We start from the raw sequence: 23872 nt of genomic DNA, 5'->3' as shown, positions 1-23872 counted from the left end.
AATCAGAGAGTAAATATGGGGTGATGGTTATCTTTGACTGTGGACTAAAAGGTTCCTGCAAGGTGTAGTGGAGAGAATCACAAAAACCTTGAATCTAGCAGCACTGGTAACCCAACCAGACATGGTATGAACAGATCACTCTCCCTAGATTTGTGCCTAGTAGTATTGCCTAGAAAAGACTGCATTTGCAGTTTATTTGCATTAGGATTCTGGAAAAGATGTACTGGATTTCTGGGTTAAAGTGATTCCAGAAAAATGAGCAGCTGCTGTAAGGAGGTTCATCTTGCCCCCTTACCTTGATCTTGGGCTGGAGGATAAGAGCACCCTGAAATGTGCTGGAATCTCCTCCAAGGGAGGGTCCTGGTGGGCCACACTCACATGCTGAGCATTAGCTTTTTGTAATCTGTGTGTTTAGCCAATGCCACAGCAAGAAACAGACACGTCCCATTTGTTCTTTCTTGGTTGTACTTCAGAACTGTGGGACAGAGGATGTCAAAGGGAATCTCTCATCTTTACAGTGTCTCAATTCATCCCAACTTCATAATTGCTGAAACCCTTTACTTCCTTAGCAGCTGTTAAGATAACTTCAGTTAATGGAGTTCAAGGGGCTCAAGCCAGTTCCTAGTGCATTGATGTCTTGTCCTAATTAACACTGATTATTTCCCATGTCAATAATCCCTGTAGAAAAGCAGAGAAAAGAAAGGAAAAGTGCCTTGTAAAAACCCTGTCTCCCTTTACTCTGAAGGGCATTTTTTCCAGGTCAGGTCCAAGACCAATGAATAGGGCTTTGGAGGGGAAAAAAAGGAGGCACTCCTTGTTCCTGCCCTTGGAATAGACAGAGAAGTGAGAACTCTTATGCTAACTGTTACTCTCCTTTTTTTCTTCTCCCTTTCTTCTGTTGTCAGAGTTTGGGGTGTACTGCAGTCACTGCCGCAGTGAAGTGCGGGGCACCCAGTGTGCCATCTGCAAGGGCTTCACTTTCCAGTGTGCTATCTGCCATGTGGCAGTGCGAGGCTCCTCCAATTTCTGCTTGACCTGTGGACATGGGGGACACACCAGTCACATGATGGAATGGTTTCGCACCCAGGAGGTGTGTCCTACTGGCTGTGGGTGCCACTGCCTGCTTGAAAGTACGTTCTGAAAACACCTGGCAAGGGCAGACAGCATCAGTGGAACTAGATTCGATACTTCACCCCTAAGCTGGGGTCCTTTTCACAGCATCTGTCAAGAATGCCCATTGGAGCTGAAGTGGGATTTTTCTGGTTGTGCATTGCAGTGATGTTAATAAGTGCTTCCAGTCTTCCAGCAGCTTCCCAGATTGTGTTGGGCTGAGATGACCGTACTTCCTGTATTCATTGCTGGCAATGGATGCTGTACCAGAAAAAATATGCTCTACTACAGAAGGATGAGTTGTGGTTAGTTTCCATTGGCCAAAGGGGCATCTTTAATTTCTTTTGCAGAACACCTGTCTCAGCTGGCAGGGTCAAATTTGTTCAGAATTTTTCTAGATGCTTCCTAGCAAGAGACCAAGTTGGACAAAAAACAAATTCCTTAAAAGTCAGAATAATTCACAGGCACAATGGGATTTCAAATCTGTCTGTATTAGAAGAGCAAATGCTCAGTGGACTTCCATGCCAAGACACTTCAGTACCAAGGAGTTGGAGGAAAATGTTAATAACTTTTGTTCTGACCTGCCATTTATTGACCTAATAGTTCTGTTTGTTGTACAAAAGGAAGAAAAAACTACCTTTTTTAAAGACTGTTTCCTAAAGTTTCTTATTCAGCAGGTCATTATCCATAGCTGGTATAAAAATCCCAGACACATGGCCAAGGTCACTAAGTTGTTGCCTTTTAGCAAGTTTAGCATTATTACTTCTTAGGGGGGTTCCATTTTGTTCCTATTGGGTGGAAAGATGCACTTTAAGCCACCTATCCCTGCTTTGTCAGAAAGACACGTTAGTGGCAGGCAAGGGCTCGGTATGCCTGGGCCTTGGATTAGCTCAGTCCCTGTGGAGTGATGGGTCCTGCCTCTTCCAGTCTGAAATCTGCTATATGAATATGTGTTTGGAAGTGTGTGTAGGCACTTCAGAAAGCTTCTTCACTCCCTGTACATGAAGAACAGGGATGAAGGTCTGTGAGAGTCCTGTCAGCTGTCTCTTTTGGGGTATCCCTCCATATCTTTATCAGGGCTCAATGTATAATTCAAGACTCATTTCTGGAGAAAGCTTGTAAACTTGTGTGTTGGAGCTTACTAAATAGTGTGGCAGCAATTTCAGGAAGATGGCAAGAAAGTCTGCCTGTCAGATGGAATGCTGGGATTTGCAGAGGTGATGAATTTCCTTTTTCACAAAAGTTCATATGTGAAAATTAATTTGCAATTACCAGTTTCCTTTCCAAGGGACCAAGTGTACATCTGTTCACTTATGCAGATGCTACTTATATTTAGGCAACTGTGAATGTAAATCAGGCATGCAGCCTGAACATCTGTTAGGTTGGACCGAGTCCAAGCTGCTGGTCTCAACCTTTGACCCCAAGCAAATAATTGTCAGTCTTGTCCTACCTAGAATTAGCTCTAATCTTGGTGACATCACAGGAATACATCCCTTGGACTCCACCTCTGTACATGAATATGTTTCTTATCTTCTGAAATGCCTCATCCTAAATCAGGCATTGAAATCCTGTGAGTAAACTGATCATGTATCCAAGTAATAAAATTATTTTTTTAACTTGACTGGAAAAACTCTTTTCCTTTTCTCTCTCCCCTTTGCTTGGAATTGTGATGTTGGGACTTTCTCTAAGGCAGTGATTCTCAACCAGAGTGCTGATTTTTCAAGGGTGCCATATAGTTACTGATGTTAAGTGTGAAAACATGATTCACAAGATAAACCCAGAGATTCTGAGCTGTTGTGGTCTGAGTTTTTTGCAACCAAATAATTGCTCTATTATTTTTCTGTAATGAAAAAAATAAGTGAAAACTTAATAGCTGGCTTTTTCCAAGACGTGCCTTGAGTCTATTAAAGGGTGCCTTGAGACTAAAAAGGTTGAGAACCACTACTCTGAGGAAAAGCGTTTGGAAGCTGCTGTGTTTAGTTTGCCAGTGTTTCCCACTTGGGATTTTTCTGTGCGCTGTGTCAACCTGTTTTGCTTCTAACTGAGGAATAAGCCTTACCAGCTGTGGGTACAGCCTCTGTCCCACAGTTGCATGTGAAGATATGCACTTGGCAGATTGCAGGTTTGGGTAGCCGAGCGTCTAAAAAATCTGAAATATTGCGAAGTACTTCTTCCTTCTGCCAGTGCAGTAGTGGTACTTCCTGTATCTGAAGCACTGTTCTCTCCTGTCTGTGGGAGAAACGGTTTGAATTGATAAACATTAAAAATGAAATAAATAAAATGTGTGAGGTTTTTATTTAAGTCTTGGAGAACAGGCCAAGCTCCCCATCAGCATTTGTGGGGAAGAGCACAGGGTTCTGTTGCATCTTCCCCACACAGCAGTTCAATAGTGTGAGGAATTTGGAAATGCCACGTTTTAGTTCTAGTTCTTTAGTGGTCTGCAGTCACTGTCCTTGGGAGCTGCAGGGAGTCAGGGCTGAGAGCAGTGCTGGGATCTGTGGAGGGGGCACAGTGGCATTGGCTCCAGCACATTTAGAGGTGCTTCAGCTGCAAGGAGCCTGCAGGCATGCAGGGTGCTGCGCTGCTCCCCACTGGAGTTGCTTCAGCAGCAGGATGTCAGACCCTGCCCTTGCCCTTACCCTGAAATACAGGCAGGCAGGAGCTCGGTGATGTGACTAGGGTGAGGCCAGTCCCTCCTTGGGGCTCAGCAGGCCATGAGCTCTGAGGGATGGGAGGTGCCCCAGGGCAGTGCCTGCAGCTGGCAGCAGTGACCTTTGTGTTGCTCAGTGGGGAGGCGGGCAGCTGACTCCGTCTCCCTCCCCCTTTTTGCTCCTAGTTCTGTGGCCTGTGCAGGACAAGGCTTCTGCATACCGTAGGTTCAGCTATGGCCTGCAGGACACATGGGCCCCATAGACCACAGGCTGGGCTTCAAAATCTAGACACTTGGGCACCAGACCTGGGGAGGTTGTGGCAGGGGGACATGCATCCTTTCCCTTCCCCATGCCACACGCAGGACCTTTTGAACCAATGGGGTACGCGGCTGCTTTTCCCAGCTTTAATCCCCCTCTGCAAGGGTCAGGTTTCGTTATTTGTAAATACAAACCTTAATTGCAAAGGTCCAGAAATGGGTCTTCACAGAAGAACCCAATGTCATAGAGTGGACTGCACTAGTAGGCAGGGCCAAGAGATCAGGGCAGGGGATGTTCCACACTGAGACAAACAATATCTCCCTGGCAATAGGGAAAAGAACATCTAAAAACCTTAATGTAAGCCTGAGGGCCTTAGCATGTCAACCATTGCTGGAACTTATTATATTTTTGGGTTCATGATACCCCTTCAACTTTTAACAAAAGGGCTAAATGCATGATAAAAGTTTTGTATGCTAATGCTCCTCTGCTCTTCCTGTTAGCTCGAGTTTCTCCATTGTGTCATTTTGCTTAAGCCAGGGTGTTCAACCCTTGGCCCACAGATCAGATTTAAGCCACGGAGCTGTCATCTAGCCTGCAAAGCTCTCCACAGATCCGCATGGTAGCTGCTCCCCTGCTGCCAAATTTCAGGGCCTGTGGGAGCTCCATGGGCCACATAAAGGACCAGATTGGGCATAAAGGACCTGTTTGGGACTTGATACAGTTGCACAGGGTCAATCTGTAGTGCAGGGCCCGATCCTGGTGGGCAAGACCCAGTTGGGCCTGCAGACCAGACCCATGCTATTCATCTGGCTCATGTGGCCCATTAGCACCACTGGCTTAAGCACATACAAATGGTCTCACAAGCTTCATCAGGACTGAAGTATGTATATGTGTCAAAGGACTGAAGTTGTGTACAAGGATTGTCCTGAATAAAATTGCTTTCCAGACTTCAGTGCCTGACTTTTGAGGTTTCTGTCATGGCTGAAATAATATTTTAATCTAATAACGTTCATCTTGCTATATTCCTGCTGATATTTGGGGGGGGTGGGATTTTCAGGTTCACACAGCACCCACAATTATATTTAGAGTCAAGGGGAGCTACAGGTTTTCAGCACTCATAGTTGAGAAGATCAGGAAATCAAGGCCATGGCTCCTAAACCTGAAATAATTTTCCTCCTTGTTTTTGAACTGGAAACAGAGTAAGACAGTGTCATGATATCTGCATTTTATTTCTGGTTCTGCAATAGGCTCTCTGTTAAGCAAGTGGCTTTACCTGTTTGCCTCAGTTTGTCTTTGAAAAAATGGAATGCGTGTCCACAGCTGAAAAATGCTATTTAAAGTGTTAAGGTATTTTCTTTATTCTGTTTTTTATGGAGCTAAATCCTTTGTCACCACGTTGTTTGCTCTTTGCAATCATTTCATTATGGACAATGAAAATAGTTCTGTTCTTATGCAGTAGCCTGATGTTACAGCATTAGTGTTGCAGACACAGCAGAGATGCTTATTTCTATGGCAACTAAAAATGCGTATTTCTGTTGGTCTTATCCACGAAAACAAATAAACAAACAAAAACCTGTTTTATGTTTTCCCTTAAACTTTTGCCAAATTTGATCTGGTCACATCTTTATTTTTCCGGACTTCAAAGATAACCTACATTCAGGAAACTTCCTTTTGAAGTCCTCACGTGCTTATTCACTTGAAACAAGCTATTATGAAGTAATTGAATTTCTTTCTTTAACCTACAGACACTGCTGCTTGTTCCTATGAGCAAAAACACAGTTCTAGGAGTGAGATGTTCCAGGTTGGACCACTGGCCAAGTACAAAGGTGATGAATGCATTGTTTACAGCCACAAGAGGGCAGCACAGAACCAGATAGGAATAGCCCAAGCTGATGTTCTTGATTTTTGTAAAACTTGCCTGTCTAAGAGTCCATTGCTTGTCTGAACAGTCCCACTGTAAGGCCAAGCATTTTCTTCATGCTTGGAAGACTTCACTTGATTGTCAATTTATTTCCATTGCTGGATTTGCCCAAGAAGCCAGGTAGATGGAATTAAGAGCAGGCAGGGGGTGAACAGATGTTCTAGAAGTGGCTTCTTTTTCATTCTTCAGATACTCTCATATCACAAACCTTCTTACGGTGTATGGACATCACCACCATAAAACATCCCAGTGTGAAACTGAGGGAGCAGTACTACTGTGAGATCTACCTGATTAACACTGGCCTTGCAGCGTCACTTTGCAATGTCAGTTGGAAAACTCAGTCACTTGACTGCTGCATGTTAGCAAATGTTGTAGTTTGCACACATGCAAGAGGTGCCATACCCTGTTACCGGGAGGGGGGAGGCAAGAGAGGGGTATAGTACCTTTAAGAAAATCCTATTGTGAGCATAGACCAGACTTCAGATTGTGGAGGAGCCTCTGCCAGGCCTAGAGCATTGGGAGGACTGCTGTTGAATCCCAGAGTGCCTTGACATGTGCTACCCAAACCTTGCTATTGTGGTGGGAGAAAACTCCCTGGAGTTCGTTGTTTAGCTGTATAGGGACCAGGCAACATGGGTAAAGTTTTTACTGCAGTATATTTGCTCGAGCAATGACCATTAAGCCAGCAAAGAGGTAAAATGGCCCCCCCTAAAGGGTGGGGTGTTCTTTTATACTTTTTACAATAAGGCAAGACTACAGGGTTAATAAAAGCAATACGTGGGCGGTGCTTCACAGATTTTCATAAGAGCATATTTCTATTAAGCTGAACTAGCACTTTTTAAAAGCTAAAAGTTAAGTAACAGTAACATTATGATACGTTAGCAAAAACTTGCACAGTAGTAGATATTTTTTGAGGACACGATCATTGTACTTAGAACAATGGCTTTTTTGTCTTGTCTTGTTCCTTGCTGTAGCTGATTTTACAGCACACAGACACAGATTCACTTGCTGCATTTTACTCAGAAAATGGTTAACACAGTTAAAATGATTACTTAACATAAGCAAAGGCTTAGCTATCATTCTGCCTTGTGGTTAGCAACATTGCTAGGCCACAGGTCATGCCTTGTATTTAGCTGTAAAGCTAATACTTCTTAATAATCTAAATTATTGTTAACCTAACAGTATGCTATCAGAAAACTATTTTATTTCAGGGTAATAACAAACATGCCCACCACAGTCCCCCCTTTGTTTTAAATTTCTAGAGGAATTTTTGGAATATACTTTTAGGTATTTAAATTCCTGTGGGGTTAGGTTTTGATGATTGTTGCTGGATATTTGTACAAACTGACCATACATTTTTACTTGCCTTTGCATAAACTGTTGTCCTAGAGAGCATAAACACTGAAAACAGCACAATAGGCAGATTATAGTTATAACAATTCCGATTATGCTTAATATAAAAGGTCTAAGCCATCCTGTAAGGGAAGAGAACCAGTTAGTAAGCCAGCTAAGAGATGCATCTTTGGGGATTTTAGCTACATCTTCGGCTTTTTGGATATGTACAGCTGTATTATTGAGGTGGGTTTGAACTATGGTAAAAGAACTGTTAACCTATACACAACATTCTGGTTTGATGACTGTGCATGCACCCGCCTTTGGGTGGTGAGGAGAAAATTAAGGGCTATATGGTTTTGAATTACTATTTGTTGGAGTTCTTCTTGGGTGTCAGCTAAGGCAGCAATGGCCTTCAAGAGGTCTTTGTGCCCTTCGCTGAATTTGTGAGCCATGATTTCTATCGCAGCTTGGAGGCGTAATGTAAATTTTCCAAGACACACAGTGCCTATTCCCGGGAGCATACTTGTAAGGGAACACCCGAGTAATACTCCTTTGGTAAGTGGAGTTTTTTGATATTTGTCTACTATATTACGGCTTTTTTGCAAATCACTCGTTTCGCCACCTGCCCCGTGGAAGGTGCGTGGAGAAGGACGTAGAGGGTTTTAGCATTGCCGGATAGCAGATACCCTTTCCTTTGGCAGGGATTTTATGGTAGGCATAGGAGTCACAGACCCAGTATTGTCCTTTTAAAGCAGCGAGGTTTGAATACTTAGGAGGTATTCGGCCACAGTTTCCTAATTCTAGTACTCCGCGCTCACCCTTTGATTTAAAGGAAGGATTTGCAGTTCCATTGAAGAAGCATTGTTCCCAGGAGGTATTAGTGTATAAACAATACTACAAGGTATTATTTAAAGAGGAGATGGGGGTGCAGATAGGATTAGTGTCCTTGGTTAAATTTTTGCCGCTGTAGAAATCATTGTAAGAGCTGCAATAGGTAGGAGTTGCTGTATTATTATTACGCCAGTCTCCTCTAATTGAACTAGTAAAATAGTGCTGGTGCCTAAATTGATGCAGTTTGATACTGAGCAGTTTACATAAAAACACCAATCTCTAACAACAGGCTTTACTAAAAGGAACTCCTGCTGACTTTGGTCTTAAGCTTGGTTATTAGAGGGGTTTAAGAGTGACTCGATGGGGCCCCAGGGGATGGGAGTTATGGGAATTCTTCCTTGGGTGCGGAGAGGAAAGTGACTGCACACCCAACAGTTGCTTTGGTTTTCTGCTTTAGCAGCTCTCTCAACGTATTGGAGGTATATATTGTTATTAGAGATATGGGCAATAGTAGGTTTAAGAGTAGTCTTAGCTTGAGGAGACTCTGCAAATTGTTTGAAAACTGGGTGGCTAGGCTTTACACAATATTCTGTTCCATAAGTAAATACTCGGACTTTTGCTGAACTACAGCAATGTGAGGGAGGATACCAGCGGGCAATGTTGACTTTTCTGTCTATTTTAGAGAGTTTGATTGAATTGCTTATCTAGACAGGAAAACTGCAGGTGCCAGGATTAGCACATTTGTAGCAACTGGTAGCTATAGCTGACCTCTGTAAAAGACTTATTTCTCTAGCAAAGAGAAAGATTAGAAATAATATAGTTATAAAAACTATATTATAACAAAAATCAGCACAAACAGTATGAACAACCCTGCAGCTTTAATAACTGTTCTTCTGGGGCACGTTACAGTTTTAAAGTGCTTGGTTTTAGCTGATCTAAAAGTGTTTAAAGGATGCAGTACTTGGAGTTCGGTGTTCTGGGCAGGACTCCAAAAGGGTGATAGTTTATTAGTGGACTTTGGTTAGTTTGAGTTTTATATTATCTAATGGGCTGCAGGTCCAGGAGGTGTTTGTTTTTATATTTTTGTCTGCTTCTGGTTCACTCATGTCGCGGTCAGGTGGGCGTGCAGTGCTTTCGCGAAGTCTGCAGTCGTCTTCTTTTGGCTTTCTCTTTTCCAGGTTAGGGAAGCTTGCGTTGGAGCTAATCCTGAGCTTTGGTGAAACTTTTGTCTTCTTTGTACGAGTATAATGAATTCAGCTGTCCTTTTCTGTTACTTTTATGGCAGTGTGGGAGGTGAGGAGGACTTGATACGGTCTTTGTTACTTAGGTTTAAGGGGAGACCGTTTCCAAGTTTTTACTTATACCCAGTCTTCAGGCTGGATGCGATGTGCTGGAACGTTGGCAGGTAAAGGTTGGCTTAAAGCAGCATACCTATGGAGAGATTTTAACTGAGACTGTAGAGATAAAATATAAGAGGTGAGTTTTTTATCACTTAAAAGAGAGGAGGTGTGAGCTGGTAATAAGGGGGAATGTTGGGGAACAGGGTGTCTAAACAGCAGCTTGTAAGGGTTGAGCTTTAGTTTTCTCTTGGGGTTGGTTCTGATGGACATAAGGGCCAGTGGGAGAGCTTTAGTCCATTTTAATCCGCTCTCAGCACATAGCTTTCTAATTTTTTGTTTCAGGGTCTGATTTATTTTTTTACTTGTCCTGAGCTTTTTGGGTGCCAAGGGGTATGGAATTTTTATTTTATTTCTAGGCAGCTGGTCAGTGTTTTATTTATGTTAGCAGTAAATGTGATCCTTGATCGCTTTCAATGATACGTGGAGGACCAAACCTGGGTATAATTTCATTAAGGAGTATTTTTTTACTTGTGCTGTAGCTCTTCTGGAGGGGAAGGCTTCTACCCACCCCATGAGTTGGTTAACAATTATTAGAAGGTTTTTGTACCCATTGTCTTCAGGCATATCAGCAAAATTTATTTGTAGTCTTTTAAAGGGAGTATAAGCCCAGGGGGTTCTGATTTTTCTCCTTTGATATCAAACTTTTTGCATGTACTGCAGTGTTTTAAAAGCCTTTTTGCTTCCTGGTAGACTCCGGGTGCGTAGGACAGTCTATTAGTGATAGCAGCAAGTTTTTTGCAACTTAAATGCTTGCTTTGGTGAAGTTGTTGTAGATAAGGTCTAAGGGCTGTTTTAGGTAGCACTATTCTTTTATCTGGCAATCGCTATATTCCATCTTTTTTAAGTACTTTATTTCACAAAAGATCAGGTACAGAAAGTAAAAAAAAAAACCATTAATCTCACTAAAGAGAAACCATTCCAGGACATTTAAAACTTCACACCTCACAAACACTTTTGCAGTAATACACATCATGTCTAACATGCGATATAGCTTTCAAGAAACAAGCAGTTCTACTCTTCCCTGTCTCATAGTACACGTGCAAATACTTTCGGCATTTCACTCCGAGAAAAAACAAAAGCAGCCATATCAAACATGCCCACCACACTATTGAGGGTAAGACCAGACACCATAGCTAAAAGAGCCTCCAGCATGTGAATAGGGGACTGCAGGACCTAAGCCCTAGGCAATTAGTACGTCTGTTAAGTAATCCAATTAAGCTAATGGAAAATTTAGGGTGCTGTTAAGGGAAACCCAGGTCAGGTGATTGGAAAGGGGAGGAGCAGGGGCACATATAAACCAGAGGTAAGAGCCTTAGTCTAGGCCCTGCCTAGGCTGAAATAGGACTCTTTGTGCTGCTGGGGGGTGCTGCAGAACTGGACTAACAAGGGTGCATGCACCCTTAAGGGGAGGACACTGCAAGGGACTGCTTAACGAATAAGTGCCTGAAACTCTATATTTTATGTTGTTGACTGTTTATACACATGAGGCATGGGCATGGCTATGAGGGAGGCTTAAGGCCATGATTAATACCAAGGAGGCATGGAGTGCTTGTTGGTTGGGCTGTCAGAGGCCCAGTGACTGTGACGGTAGGTTGCTAGAGGCTCAAAGGCTGCAATAGCAGGCTACAAAAAGCCTGGGGGTGGGGATAGGAGGGTGAGAGTCACTGCTAAGTTCTGAGGCAGCACCATGAAGCTGAACAAATGGAGGAGTGGGCCCCCAGGGAAGTGGCTTTTAGAGTGAAATCTTTTTAGAGGATCCCCTGTTAAATTGGGATAGCCTCCTAAATTAATAATCCTTTCCAGCAAAAATGTGGGAGGTAAAGAAGTGGGGCAGCATCTTAGGGAGCCAGAGAGGAAAAGAAGAAGAGTGAGACCCAAGGTTTAGTTGCTTTGTCTAGTCCTCTTTCAGGTTGGAGCTCTTGAGGTTAGCATGGAAAGAACTTTCTATTTATTGTTATACCTCAAATCTATAAAAGGATATGAAGAAGAAGGCAAGTCATAGGAGGGGAGGGTGAAGGAGCTACACATGTTCAGCTTGTGAAAGGCACTTTAGTGGGGTCATAATATCAGTCTTCAAAAACTTGAAGGTCTGCCATAAAGAAGAGGGAAAACACCTCTTTTTGCTGCAGAGAGTAGGACACTGACCAACAGCTTGCAATTGCAACAAAGTAGGTTTAGACTGGATATCTAGAAAAACGTCTTCACTATTAAAACAGTGAGGCAGTGGAGTAGACTGCCAAGGGAAGCTGTGGACTTTCCATCACTGGATGTGTTCAAGAAGAGTTTGGATAGCCACTAGTCGGGGATGATCCAGGCGTAGCTATGTCTGTTCTTCTATAGGTATTTCCCATGCTTCCGCCCTTTGCTGGTTACTGCATGGGGCTGGGAGGGAATTCATCCCACCTCCAACTGCTACATGTGGCAGGGTAGCTTTTTTGTCCTTGTTCAGAAGTACTGGTTATTGGCTGCAGCCAAGGCTGGAGACTTTGACTGGTATGTGCCAGTGTTCCTGTCTAGCCAGGAACCTGCATGTTTAAGTCTATAAGGTCTTGCCCTTCTCAGGGTCAGAACAATTCCCCATATTTGGGGTTGGGAAGGAATTGTATGCTGTGATCAAACTGGTATGAACTCTGTAGTGTGGGTCATGGTCCTCTTCCTAAGATCTGTTGAGCATGTATTAACAACCTTGGCAGCAGCAGGACTTTTGCCATCATGGTCCCCCTGCCTTAACTGTGGCAGGTTAGGGTGTTGTCTTGGGTTCCAGGCAAGGGTTGATTTCAGTAGTTTTGCTAGGAATTTAGAGTGAATTTGTATCACATGGTTTGGATAGGGATGATCCTGCCTCAGGCACTGGGTTGGACAAGATGGCTTCAGGAGATCCCATCCAGCTCTGCTTCTTTAAAGTTCCACAGAAAAAAACATTCTCTGCCAGAAGCATGTATCCTAGGAATGCACTACCTTATTAGCCTGTGGCAGGCCTTCGTGCCAGGTTATTTTCAAGTTAGTGTAGGTTTACAGAGGGAAAAAAAGGGATGTGGATTGTTACTTAGAGCAGTTGGGTTGGGCATATATATTTCTTGTGCATTATTAAAGTGCATTACCACCTATTACTGTAGGCAACAAATGAAAGATCCATTAGTCCCCTGTAAAGCAAAGTGGTTGTTATACTGATTCATACTTCAGGGCTGTCCAACCGGTATCCTGTCTTTAACGTTGCACAACTGACCCTTATGGCTTCTTTTGATCTTCCTCTGAAGCATGAGCATTCTTATGCATGAGGATAGAATTCCTCCCTTGTTTGTGAGCAATCATCCTTTTATCCTACAACATGAGTTGTCGTTACATACTTTGTGCTCTACTCTTGCACAATGCAAAGGCAACTATTAAACAAAGAAATTATTCTTGTACAGCCCAGAATGCATGGATAGTGACATGGTCTCACTTGGAAGGGGGGGGGAGGGGGAGGGGGAAGCTACAGATAATAAGAAAAGCTATTAGCTTAGCAATAAAGGGGAACCCAAAAATGGAACACAAGAGCATTCTGCAAGTTAGATTGAAGCCCACAAATATACCTGAGTAGACAGCATGCACGGCATCTCCTTTAGACTTTGATAAATAGGTAAACATAGAATCAAATTATCCCAAGTGCTAACATGCACTTTTAAAATTTGGCTTCCTGTTGCACTTTCTAAACTGCAGGCTTCAATAGACACTGCACCAGTGTTGGGCTGACTAGAGATAAATGGTGATATCCAAGCAGAGCAGTAAGTTGGAGCAAGTCTCTAGCTACTGTAGAGGTTAGCCTTCCCCATAATCATGACTACAGTGGAGGCAGTAAGTATTTCATTTACAGAGACTATCAGCAACTCAGTGAACCAGTCCTCAGAGCAGTACTCCATGAGATCTATTGATTCATAGATTGTGAGGCTGGAAGGGACCTTGGAAGATCATCGGGTCCAGCCCCCCTGCACCAGGCAGGAAAGACAACTGGGGTCAGGTGATCCCAGCAAGGTGACTGTCCAGTCTCCTCTTGAAGATTTCCAGGGTAGGCAATTGCACCACCTCTGGAGGGAGCTTATTCCAGTCTGGTCACCCTAGCTGTAAAGAAGTTTTTCACAATGTTGAGCTTGAAACTGTCTTCTAGGAGTTTGTGACCATTACTCTTGGTTTTCCCCAAGGGTGCCCTGGTGAACAGTTGTTCACCAAGCCCTTGATGTAAACCCCTGATATAGCAGTAAGCTGCTGCCAAGTCCCCTCTCAGCCTTCTCTTCTTCAGACTGGAGAGTCCCAGATCCCTCAGCCTTTCCTCATATGTCTTGCCGTGCAAGTCTCTGATCATATGGGTGGCCCTGCTCTGGACTCTCTCAAACTTTACCACTGTCACGGCGGGGTTCTTTAGGAGGGCCGTGGTCTCCTTAAGGCCCTCTCTCCGTGCCAATTCAGCCCAAGGGCACCCTCTATTTCTCACCCGCCACGTCTTTGATGTTCAGTAGGTTCAGGAGGCTGCCTTGCATCTCCTTGGGCATGTAAACTCCTGGACCCCTCGTGGGTTTTATCCTGCACCCCTGGGTGCCTTGGGGCACCCTAGCCTTATGGGCTACACGTGGCTCCTACCACCCCTAATACCACGCCCCAAGCCTCGCTGATGGGATAGACGTTGTCCAGTCACAATACACCTATGCCCACTCTTGGGCCTTCTCTACAATAGGCTAGTCCCCTCTGGGACGTCCTCTCGAGCCACTGGTCTTTTAGGCCCACCGCACTACTACCCTCTCTGGTACAGGCTCACCGCGCTGCTATCCCCTTTTTGCCAGGGACAACTGCAGCACCTTGCCCTTCTCCTGAGGCGCTGTGCTGCCAACCCGTTTGGTTTGGGTCCACCGCAGCACCCTGCCCCTGTCCTGGGTTTTCCTGCAGTGCTAGCCTTCGCCCGGGCTCGCTATGCCCGTCCCAGGCTTCCTAATATGGCGCTCCCCCTCTTCGGGGTTCACTGTGCCCACACTAGGGCTTCTCAATAGTCCGATATGGCGCTCCCCCTCCTTGGAGCTCACCATGCCCACCTTGGGCTTCTTAATAGTGCCGCCCCCTCTTTGGGGCTCACCGTGCCCACTCTGGGTTCCCTGATACAATCACCCCTCTCTCTGGGGCTGGGGTCTACATACCCCGCACACAACCCGGGGTCTCTGTTCCCCACCCACAACCCACTGGTTGCGCTCCTCGCCGCCAGTTGCACCTTCCCTGGCGCTGGGGTCCTCATACCACTGGGGTACCTATGAGAATAATGCACCCTCACTGGCGCTAGGGCACCCCACCCCTATGGGGTACCTATGAGGCCTCCTCCAACCCCTACAGCCTCACCCAAGCCTCCGGTTGTAATACAAACACTAACCAAACAAAACACAAGCCTCCTGGCTGTAACTTAACTTAAGGCCGCCTGGCTGCAACAACATAGCTCTTGCGCCACAGAGCCACCATCCTTCAGCCTGCTCAAGCAGTACTCGCATCTCAACCCCGTGAGCTCCTGCCTCTCTGGCTGCTGCCAGGGAACTGCTAGCCTGGGCTTTATAAGAGCCAGGCCCTGCCTCCTTCTGGCCAGCTGATTCTTATTAGCTGCCCCGGCAACTCGCAGCTGTGCTCATTAGGCTCTGCCAGGGCTTTCTCCCTGGCAGTTTCTCCTCTCTAGGAGCAGGCACTGAGGTGCCCTGCGACAACCATGTTCTTGTTAAAGTGCAGAACCCAGAACCAGACGCAGTGCTCCAGCTGTTGTCTCACCAATGCCGAGTAAGAGTGAAAGAATCACTTCCCTGGTTTTGCTGGAGATGCATCGATTGATGCATGCCAAAGTATTATTTGCCCTACTGGCTACAGCATCGCACTGCTGACTCATATTCATGCTATGGTCTATTATTACCCCCAGGTCCCTTTCATTCGTGGTGCTAGTCAGTTTGGTATTACCAAGACTAGGTGTGCAGGGGGTTGTTCCTCCCTAGATGGAGCACGTTACATTTCTCGATCTTGAATTTCATCTGGTTCCAATCCGCCCAACTTGCAAGCCTGTCTGGATCTGCCTGTATCTGTAGCCTATCTTCAAGCATGACCACACTTCCCCATAACTTGATGTTGTCTGTGAACTTGGTCAGTGAGCTCTTCACTCCCACATCCAAATCACTAATGAAGATGTTGAGTAGCACTGGACCAAGCACTGACCCATGAGGGACATCACTGGCCACTTCACACCAAGATGATACGGATCCCTTCATTAGGATTCATCCGCCCTCTATGTACCAACACACTGAGGTTGTTGAGATGATTTACCTGTAGATTACATGCAACAAAAGTGCACAGAGAGAAATGTCCTGGTACTTGCAGCCAAGTGCCAGGATAAGGCTTGTCTGGATAAATTCCCTTAAACCTTTGTGCTTTATGGGGGGGCAATAGCCTTTAGTGATGTGAGCACATGGCCCCCTGCCTTGTTCAGCAGGCATTCAGCAATCCTGGATTCTGTTTCCATTTTTTAAAGGAGTAGTTCAGCCCTTTCTGTAGCCATCTCTAGCAAGCCTGAACCTTTCTGCCTCTAGTTTTTCCAACATGCCCTTATCCCTGTCCCAGTTCTTGGCATTTAAGACCTCCTTCATTCTTACCCAACCAACACTGACTCCGTATGCTCCTACCAGAAGGCTTCCTTTTCTCCCTTCCTGTCTGGGTTGTAGTAGGGTGGGGCTTAGAGACCTTCTGTTCCCTGCTATCACAGCTGACCCTGGTTCTCTACAGTGTGATTACAGGTTTCCCTTGCCAACTGCTGGGGTTAGGTTCCTGGAAGTTCCCATGGTTGGCAAGACAAAAGGCTTATGGGAAAAATGGTAGGTGGTGGGCTGATGCATAGCCACAGAAGACTGTGGTTACTCAAAACTATATACTGTAATAGCAAAAATGGTATATAGACTATTAAGCGTAGATACTCAAAACTGTGGTTGGCAAAACTGTAGTTGGCGAGGGAAACCTGTATATCAGTAGTCCTCCTCAGCCCCAAACAAGAGCATGCTCAATGCAGGTAGAATTTTTTCAATTAATTTAGCAGCTGAATTCCAACAAGTCTCTACCAAGCATTTGGAAACTTGAGACATTCAAGTGTTGTAAGTTATGCAAATCTGAGCAAGTGTTCACAGGAATGGGGAAATACACAGCCCTGTCAAACTTCAAACCATTGTGCTAATGCATGGAGCTGCCAAGGCTTCTAAGTAATTTGATTCTAAAATTTATTTGCCCCTGATAGCTTGAGAAATGGCTGAAGTATCTTTGCCAAAATTTTCTCACAGTCAATGTAAGACAAACTCCCAGCATGAGAAAGTTCAAACCAAGTTATGTATGTTTGGCAAAGCTTTAAGCAACTAGAAAACAGTCCTAGAATGTAAAGTTCAGGGAGTATTAATTGCAGGCACTGTTGCCTATAACAAATATTAGCCCATTCCTCTAAGGCAGTGATTCTCAGCTAGGGTACCACGGCACTCTGGAGTGCCTGAAGATCTTTTCTAGGGTGCTGCCAGGTGCTATGCATTGTTAGTACTGACATTTCCAATATGATATAGTGTTAAAACCATTTTGACCTGTTGTGGTCTTTCTGAATTCTATGAAAAAGAATTGCCCTGTTGTTTTTCTTCATTCAACAGAAGAGTGAAAACTAAGAGTTGGCATTTTCTGGTGGGGGTGGCAGGGTGTCTCAAATCTGAAAAAGGTGAGAACCACAGCTCTAAAGGAATCATAGAGAAGAAGGTCTGGAAGGGACTTCCAGAAGTCATTCAGTGACTCTGGAAGTCCCTGAGTCTGAGGCAGGATCATCCCTATTCAAACCATCCCATACAATCCATAATCCAAACCTGATTCAACCTGCCTACACCCTAATCTGCCTCAGGTAAACCAGGGGAATCGTAGAAGTAATATCCTGCTTCTATGACATGTTGTCAATATATGCTCAAGAGCTCCTGGGTCCATAGGGCCATGGCCCCTACTACAGAGGAAGGCAACCCCCCAACCCCCACAGTCCGTAACAGTCTGACCATGGGGTAAAGTTCCTTCCTTACCCCAAATATGTCTGGGTTGAAGAACATTTGGTCACTCGCTTACTCTTTGAATACATGCAGGGTTGAACAAAGCCAAACACAGAGACAGAAATGAGTTTTTACTACCTTTAGCAAAGGCTCACTTTAGCTCAGTCCCTGGGTCTTATTGCTTGCTGTGAGTGTCTTTGGTCATCTACTATTGTAGCAACTGGATCACCATAACTGGCCAGTGAAAAATGAAGCCTTGGTTAATGGTTTGGGACTTAATTTTAGCATCAGCACAAGGACAGACAGGCAGCTGTATTAGTGGTCATTTATAGAGAGCATAACAAATGGGAGACAAAAATCTGCACTGGGGAGGAGTGAAAAATCAGTCACCTGTTTGAGAGACTCCTGATTATTAGCTGTAGCTTTATCGTCCCAACAAATTCAGATGTAGAACTTGAGGGAAGTCGGTGGCACTTGCTTTCCACTTAATAGCCCTTGAAATGGCAGATTAGTAATGCCAAGTGCTGTGACAGAAGAGAGTCAGAAGTGTGGCTGACTAGGCTTGTTTAAGGCTTTAGAATACAGAAGTCACCCCAGAGACAAAGATCTGGGGCTGTTTTACCCTAGTTTGTGAGAGAAGCTTTACTGAAAAGCACCTCCTACCCTTCACACCAGCATGCACTGAGTCAGCTACAGCCTACTGCAGTACACAATAGGCAGTGTCGTCTCCCTGATGGCACCAGTGCCAAAAGTTCAGCTTCTGGTCAGCTTGAAGCATGGGGGAGTGACTGCACCAGCAGAAGCCCTGCCAGGGGATGGTGGCCTGCAAGACCCGCCACAATGCCCATCCCAACTACTCCACACCACAACACTCAAGGGTGCCCAGTGCAAGGTAGTTCTATGCCTGCAACTTCCTGCTCTGCACCTGGATGTTTAAGGGAAGGGCACATCTTGCAGGCCCTGGATGGGGATGGGTTAAGCCATCCCCCAAGTGGCCCTGCAGCCATTCAGGGAATAGTTGGGAAACACTAGATCAAGTGTTGGGGCCACAGGCTGGATGTTCTTGTCGCCTTTGCGCTAATGGGCTCTCCAAACCTTCCTTGTACCCCCTGGGGGCTTGCAGGTAAAGGAGGGAATCTGGACCTTACTGAATGCTGAGACCTTCCCTGCTTTACAGCCAATTTTTGTCTTCCCTGTGGAGAGCCTGGCTGACAAGTAGCTTGTAGCTCTGACAGATCATTTCTTACCCAGTTTGACCTGTTTTCATGTTCTTGGGATGATTGCCATTGCCTGAGGACTCCCTGATTTTCTCTATGTGACTGTTCCTACTGCATCCATCACAAGGGGATTTGAAAGGCTGCACGTTTATCTCCTTCCTCTGTCTCTCAAAAGCAGGTTCCAATGAAATCTCAGACTTCACATGTTCATTGCTTCCAGGAGGGAGCCTGATGGCATGAACTACTTGGGCTGCTTCTACTCTGTGCTTAACCCTCTGTTGAACCAATAATCTATTCCAGCTTGTATTTGAGGCCAAGTTCTTCCTTGTGTTCAGTTTGGTTTGGATTATCACTGGACACAGCCGTCTGCATTCCAGGGGCAAGTTTGTCTTTTTCGTAAGTTTTGCTGCGTTTTTAACATGGTTTCTTCTGTCATGGGAATGGCAATTACAAGCTGGTGGTGCTTTTATTTGACTTGACAGGAGGCAGTCAGCTGTCCCAAATGAATAGTTCCCTGCTCAGCAGGCCTAGGAGGCATGAGTCTAATATGACTGTAGGATAATTGCTAAAAACACCTACGTGGTAGCATACAAGGTGAAGAGCTTTGAAAAGGCAGTACTCTGCACCCCAGAGAAGTGTGTTAACTCAGCCTAGGGTTTATTACTTGCATAATAGCACTTCTTCCTGATGTTGCAACCAGTGCACTCCCAGTTCTTGGGAGCAGGGTCCCATAGAGGAAAACTTGCTAAATGATAGAAATCAGAGCTTATTGCTCCATTCCAATAGCTCTCCTGGCTTGGTGATGGAAGTCTCTGTGTAGCCCTTGCCAAACCCAGGCCTTATGCCAGAGACATTCAGCTTCTAGTGTGATAGAATCAGTTAATGACCTGTCATAAGACATGGGTGTGATCGCTAGTTCAGTCTTCCAGGAGCGAGGGTGCTTTTTTTTTTTTTTTTTTTTCCACTGTTACTGCCTAGCCAAGCTAAGGCAGCTGGTGTTGTGCTTTTAGTTAGACAGGAGGGGTAGCCCAGTTCATCTATCAGTCCTAGTGTTTGACCCTAAAATGATGCTTTCATTTAGACATGTATTGCTGCAACTGAGAAGGGACGTTTACTTAGTCGAAGCCCAGAGGAAGGCTAATTGGGAGGTTGAGGGGAAGGAAAGAGTGTATGTGTCTCCAGTTGTTTCGGAGGAGATCCTAGTCAAGTGTTGAGAGGGCAGTCAGTAAAAGGATCTGTTCCTACAAGACACTTCCCCCCATAGTGTGGTCTGGAACTCAGGATCTCATTTTCTTCTGGCCACAAGTACTTGTGAAACCTCCTTGCAAAGTGTGGTCCCCTGTCCCTCTAATGCTCCAGCATGCTGTGTTATACAGATCATAATGATGCCGGTCTACCAGGGGAACGACAGACCATTACCTGTGCCACTGTCAGTTACTCCCTTAGCTTAAAGTCTGTTCTTTGGGTTGGAGGTTCTGGTCTAAGGTTCTGGCCTCACTTGTGAGCCATGTGGTATCAGTACTCTGCCATGGGAAGTAATTTCCACAGTTTTTGCAGTTTGCAGCAGAAAAGACTGTCTCTTTTGCTCTTTCAAACTAAGCAGGCTAAGGTCCTGTGTGACCTCCAGCAACATAGACATGAATCTTGTTGCTGCCTTGCAAAGTACTGGACCCTTGTTGTCCTGCCCCTTTTGCTCCACTGCCTCTATCAGTCTATTGTCTCTTGAATGTGCAACTGCTTGGACGACCCACAGTGAAGGCTATCAGGTTTCTGTTTTTCAGCCTGCCCCTTTCTCTCTTACCCTTCTCTCTCTGACTGGAGGAGATGCAGAGTACATTTCTTCATTAAAGCGGTCACTGTGATCATCATCCAAGCAACAGGTCTCCATCTGGGAACGCAGCAACAGTCAGCACCTCCATAACTAGATTCAGTCAAAGCTTCACACTACAATAGACTCTCAAACAAATAAACCCCATCCCCTAGCAGGACTGCATGTGGTAGGGCAGCTTTCTTCACCTTTCAGTCAGGATTGTGGGTTCTACAAAGAGCTGTAACATGAGCTGTGATGTTGCTCTCCAGTTACTGGTTTACCCTGGAACTGCTTTGCAGCAGCATGCAAATACATTCCCACCTCCTGCAATTTTTATGAGATCCCATGATGCAGCTATTAGCTAGCAAAAGCCAAAGTCATACCTGGGGCTCAGACATGCATTGGGCTGCACCCACGTAGAACATTTTAGACTGTAGAAAAAGCAGTTGGGTTATCTCTGTACCACCAGTTGGGTACCACCAGGCCTTTCACAGCAGGCTGGGAACAGGATGACCTCATTGACATTTTAGAGGTTCAGTCCCATGCAGGGGTTGGCAGCTTGTAGCCTGTAGGTTGGATTCAGCCTGTGGAGCTATTTTATCTGATCTGCGGAGCTAGGAGACTTCAAATTTATGGAAACAGAAGACTCCTCCCTAGCTTGCTCCGGCAGCTGTACAGCTGAGGCCAAGCATAACTCAGGGTCATCCTAACTCCAAGCCTCCAGGCTTGGGCCTGCATGTAGGATGCTCGCCAAAAGATCTGGACACATCTGAAGCCCGAGGCAGGGGTGGGGAGGATGCTTCCCGGTAGTAGGGCCACATATGGTTCTTGAATGACTCATGGATTTGAATCGATCTGGGTGATTTGACATGGGACATGAAAAATTTTCCTTAAAAAAAAGCTGGGAGACTTCTGCAGCATTTCCATGGCAGGGACTTTAACTGCAGGGGAGCTGTGACTGACTGTAGCAGTGTGAGCTGGGTTGGAAGCAGCCTATGCTTGGAGCTAAGCTCTGTTAAATTGGCTCCCCACTCCAAAATGTCACTTACCCCTGCATGAGGAAATGAGCTCCTCTTGATTTCCATGGAGCTAGGAGGGGCTCAGCAGGCACAGAGCATGCTGAGTGCACAGTGGCTTTCCACATTGCTAAGGTGATACGGATGGGGAAATACTCTGTTCCTTGTTCCTACTGTGGTATCATAAATGTGCATGGTGCTTCCATCTCCTCCCCATCTCCCTGTTGCCCAAAAGAGCTTCCCCTCTGAGTTAGGACAGGAAGAGATGACAGCCCAGCAAGGAGGGAGCTAGAGGCATGACAGTGAAGGCAGTGAGATCCTGTGGAGTGAAGTGCTGGGAGTCCTTACATCAAGGAGGTGTCAATGCCAGCTTCCTCAGTATTTGGGGTCCATGGGAGATATTATCTGTACTACTACTGCAGTTTGTGTACTTCTGTTTGGTCACATCTGTAGAGCACTTCTGGAGGCCAGATCAGGTGAAAACTGTCACTTCTGTCTGTGCCCAAACTGTCCTCAAGGAGCTGCCACTTTTACTGAACAAAATGCTGTGAGCAGGTTAGTGAAAGGCAAGAGGCTGGCTTGCCCCAGGGGTGATTCTTCAGTCCCTCCTTTAAAATGCAGAGTCCTTACCCTCACCAACAAACAAACCAGAATTGATATAATCTTTCTCCAACCAGTAGGAGGGACCCTTGCCCTGGGATGGAGACTGAGTTTCAGTCCCTCTCCTGGTTGTGGATTACTCCTTCCCCTAGGTCTCATGCTCGCTTTCCTGCCTGTGCTGTGCTAACCACCCACAGCTAGGCCTCTACCAAAGACTTTCTACCACCTCTAAAAGAGCCATGCCACCTTGCTGCCATGCACTGCAGTTCAGACCAGCAGCACAGGGCCTCTGCTTGGACACTGGCTCTAAGATCCCTTCATGGCCCTCTGAAGACAGAATATTTCATATCCATACTTATTTTATTTCTCTCTTCAAACACACACAGCGGAGAAAAGCAGAAGCAGGATCCAGTGGTGGGCTTATTTAGGCCTGCCTCTCGGAAAAGTAGAGGGCAGGCTACAAGCCTCTGAAAGGCAAGAGCCTCCTTCAGTATAATGGAGCAGTATTGGCTTGCAAAGACAGGTGTGCACCTGGATTGGATGTTCCTCCTGATCAAGACCTGTTATAATGAGCTCATGGAAATAGACTGATCCTGCTGATTAGAAAGATGAATGGGGGGCTCTGTGATAAGTTGGCTTCTGGCAATGTGGGGTCTTGCCTGAAGGGGTAGTGGTAGAGGAGGAAAGGAATTGCTACCCTATTAAAGGCACACAGGATCAATTGGCTGCAGCCAGTAATTCTAGTAACCTTTGCTCTGTCTTGCTTTTGGCAGTGATGACAGCTGTTGTTTCCCTAGCATGAGATGGGGGGCACAAGGAGTCGCAGTGAGTCCATGTGCTGAGACTTGAGGGTGGTGTGAGCCAGAAGCATTGGTAAAATGCCAGCTCTCAGTCTGATCCCTGGCAGACTCTCATCCACCTTTCAGATCCATCCCTGCAACTAAACAGGATTGCCTCACTCAGGCCAGGCTCCCTGGGGATGTGTGGCCAGGGGAGGAAAAGTCCAGGATGAGGAAGATGTTGGGATTCTAGAAGATTTTTAAAGGATCAGCATTGCCTACTGCTAAGAGTAAAGCTGCTTGATCCTGCTCTTGCCTGCTGAACAGGTGCCAGTTTAAACCTGACAGCTGGCAGTGCCGTTTGCCTTAAGAAAAGACTGAGGTAAATGACCCCCTCTGAATGCAACCTTGCCTCTGCCCAAATTAGAGCCTCCAGGAAAGTCTCCAGCAGTGCTCGGACAAGAAAAATTGTTCAGCTGTTAGACCTAAGGTCCAACTCAGCCAGCATCCTGTCCCCACCCTCCCCAACAAGTCACCAACACCAGCTGCCACAGAGGACAGTACCTGAACCCTTGTGGTAGGCATTCTTAGACACCTTCCTAAGGGGAAGTCCACCTTAATACCCAGCAGCTAGAGTCTGGCTTATGTCCTAAAGCTTCCAGCCTTTCCACAACCGTTTGGGCTTCTTAATCTTAACTTTTCTTCTTATAGACTGGATAGTCTTGTCATGTCCAGAACTGTTTAAACTGCCCCCTCCACTCAAACTTTGAAAAATTCTATACATTTAGATGCAAATATGACACTCTTGGTGTGGATCCTGGTCTCTTTCTCCTCCTAGGTTTTCAGTGGCTGGAAATGCTGCAGGGGCCCCACACAGTTTTCCTGAGGGAAAAGATGCA

At 45.6% G+C, this 23872-nt stretch overlaps 2 protein-coding genes across 5 annotated transcripts in view; both read left to right on the top strand.

Moving 5' to 3' along the window:
- The window catches only part of WDR59 (WD repeat domain 59), a 75324-nt gene extending 72593 nt beyond the window's left edge, over positions 1-2731 (top strand). The window contains exon 26 of the mRNA XM_006262196.4: positions 906-2731. Coding sequence (XP_006262258.1) covers positions 906-1141 — 236 coding nt within the window. The 3' untranslated portion in view covers positions 1142-2731. The remainder of the gene's footprint in view (positions 1-905) is intronic.
- Positions 2732-7694: 4963 nt separating this feature from the next.
- The window catches only part of FA2H (fatty acid 2-hydroxylase), a 143969-nt gene continuing 127791 nt past the window's right edge, over positions 7695-23872 (top strand). Inside the window, exon 1 of one of the 4 annotated variants that reach the window (XM_059713726.1) lies at positions 7695-7830. In XM_059713726.1, coding sequence (XP_059569709.1) covers positions 7726-7830 — 105 coding nt within the window. In that variant the 5' untranslated portion in view covers positions 7695-7725. Of the gene's footprint in view, positions 7831-9193; positions 9285-23872 lie in introns of those variants that run through there. The other 3 variants (XM_059713729.1, XM_059713728.1, XM_059713727.1) reach the window with 3 other exon arrangements.

The sequence above is a fragment of the Alligator mississippiensis genome, chromosome 10, assembly GCF_030867095.1.
Source record: "Alligator mississippiensis isolate rAllMis1 chromosome 10, rAllMis1, whole genome shotgun sequence".
Taxonomy (NCBI): Eukaryota; Metazoa; Chordata; order Crocodylia; family Alligatoridae; genus Alligator; species Alligator mississippiensis.
This window is presented reverse-complemented; position numbering and strand designations above follow the sequence as displayed.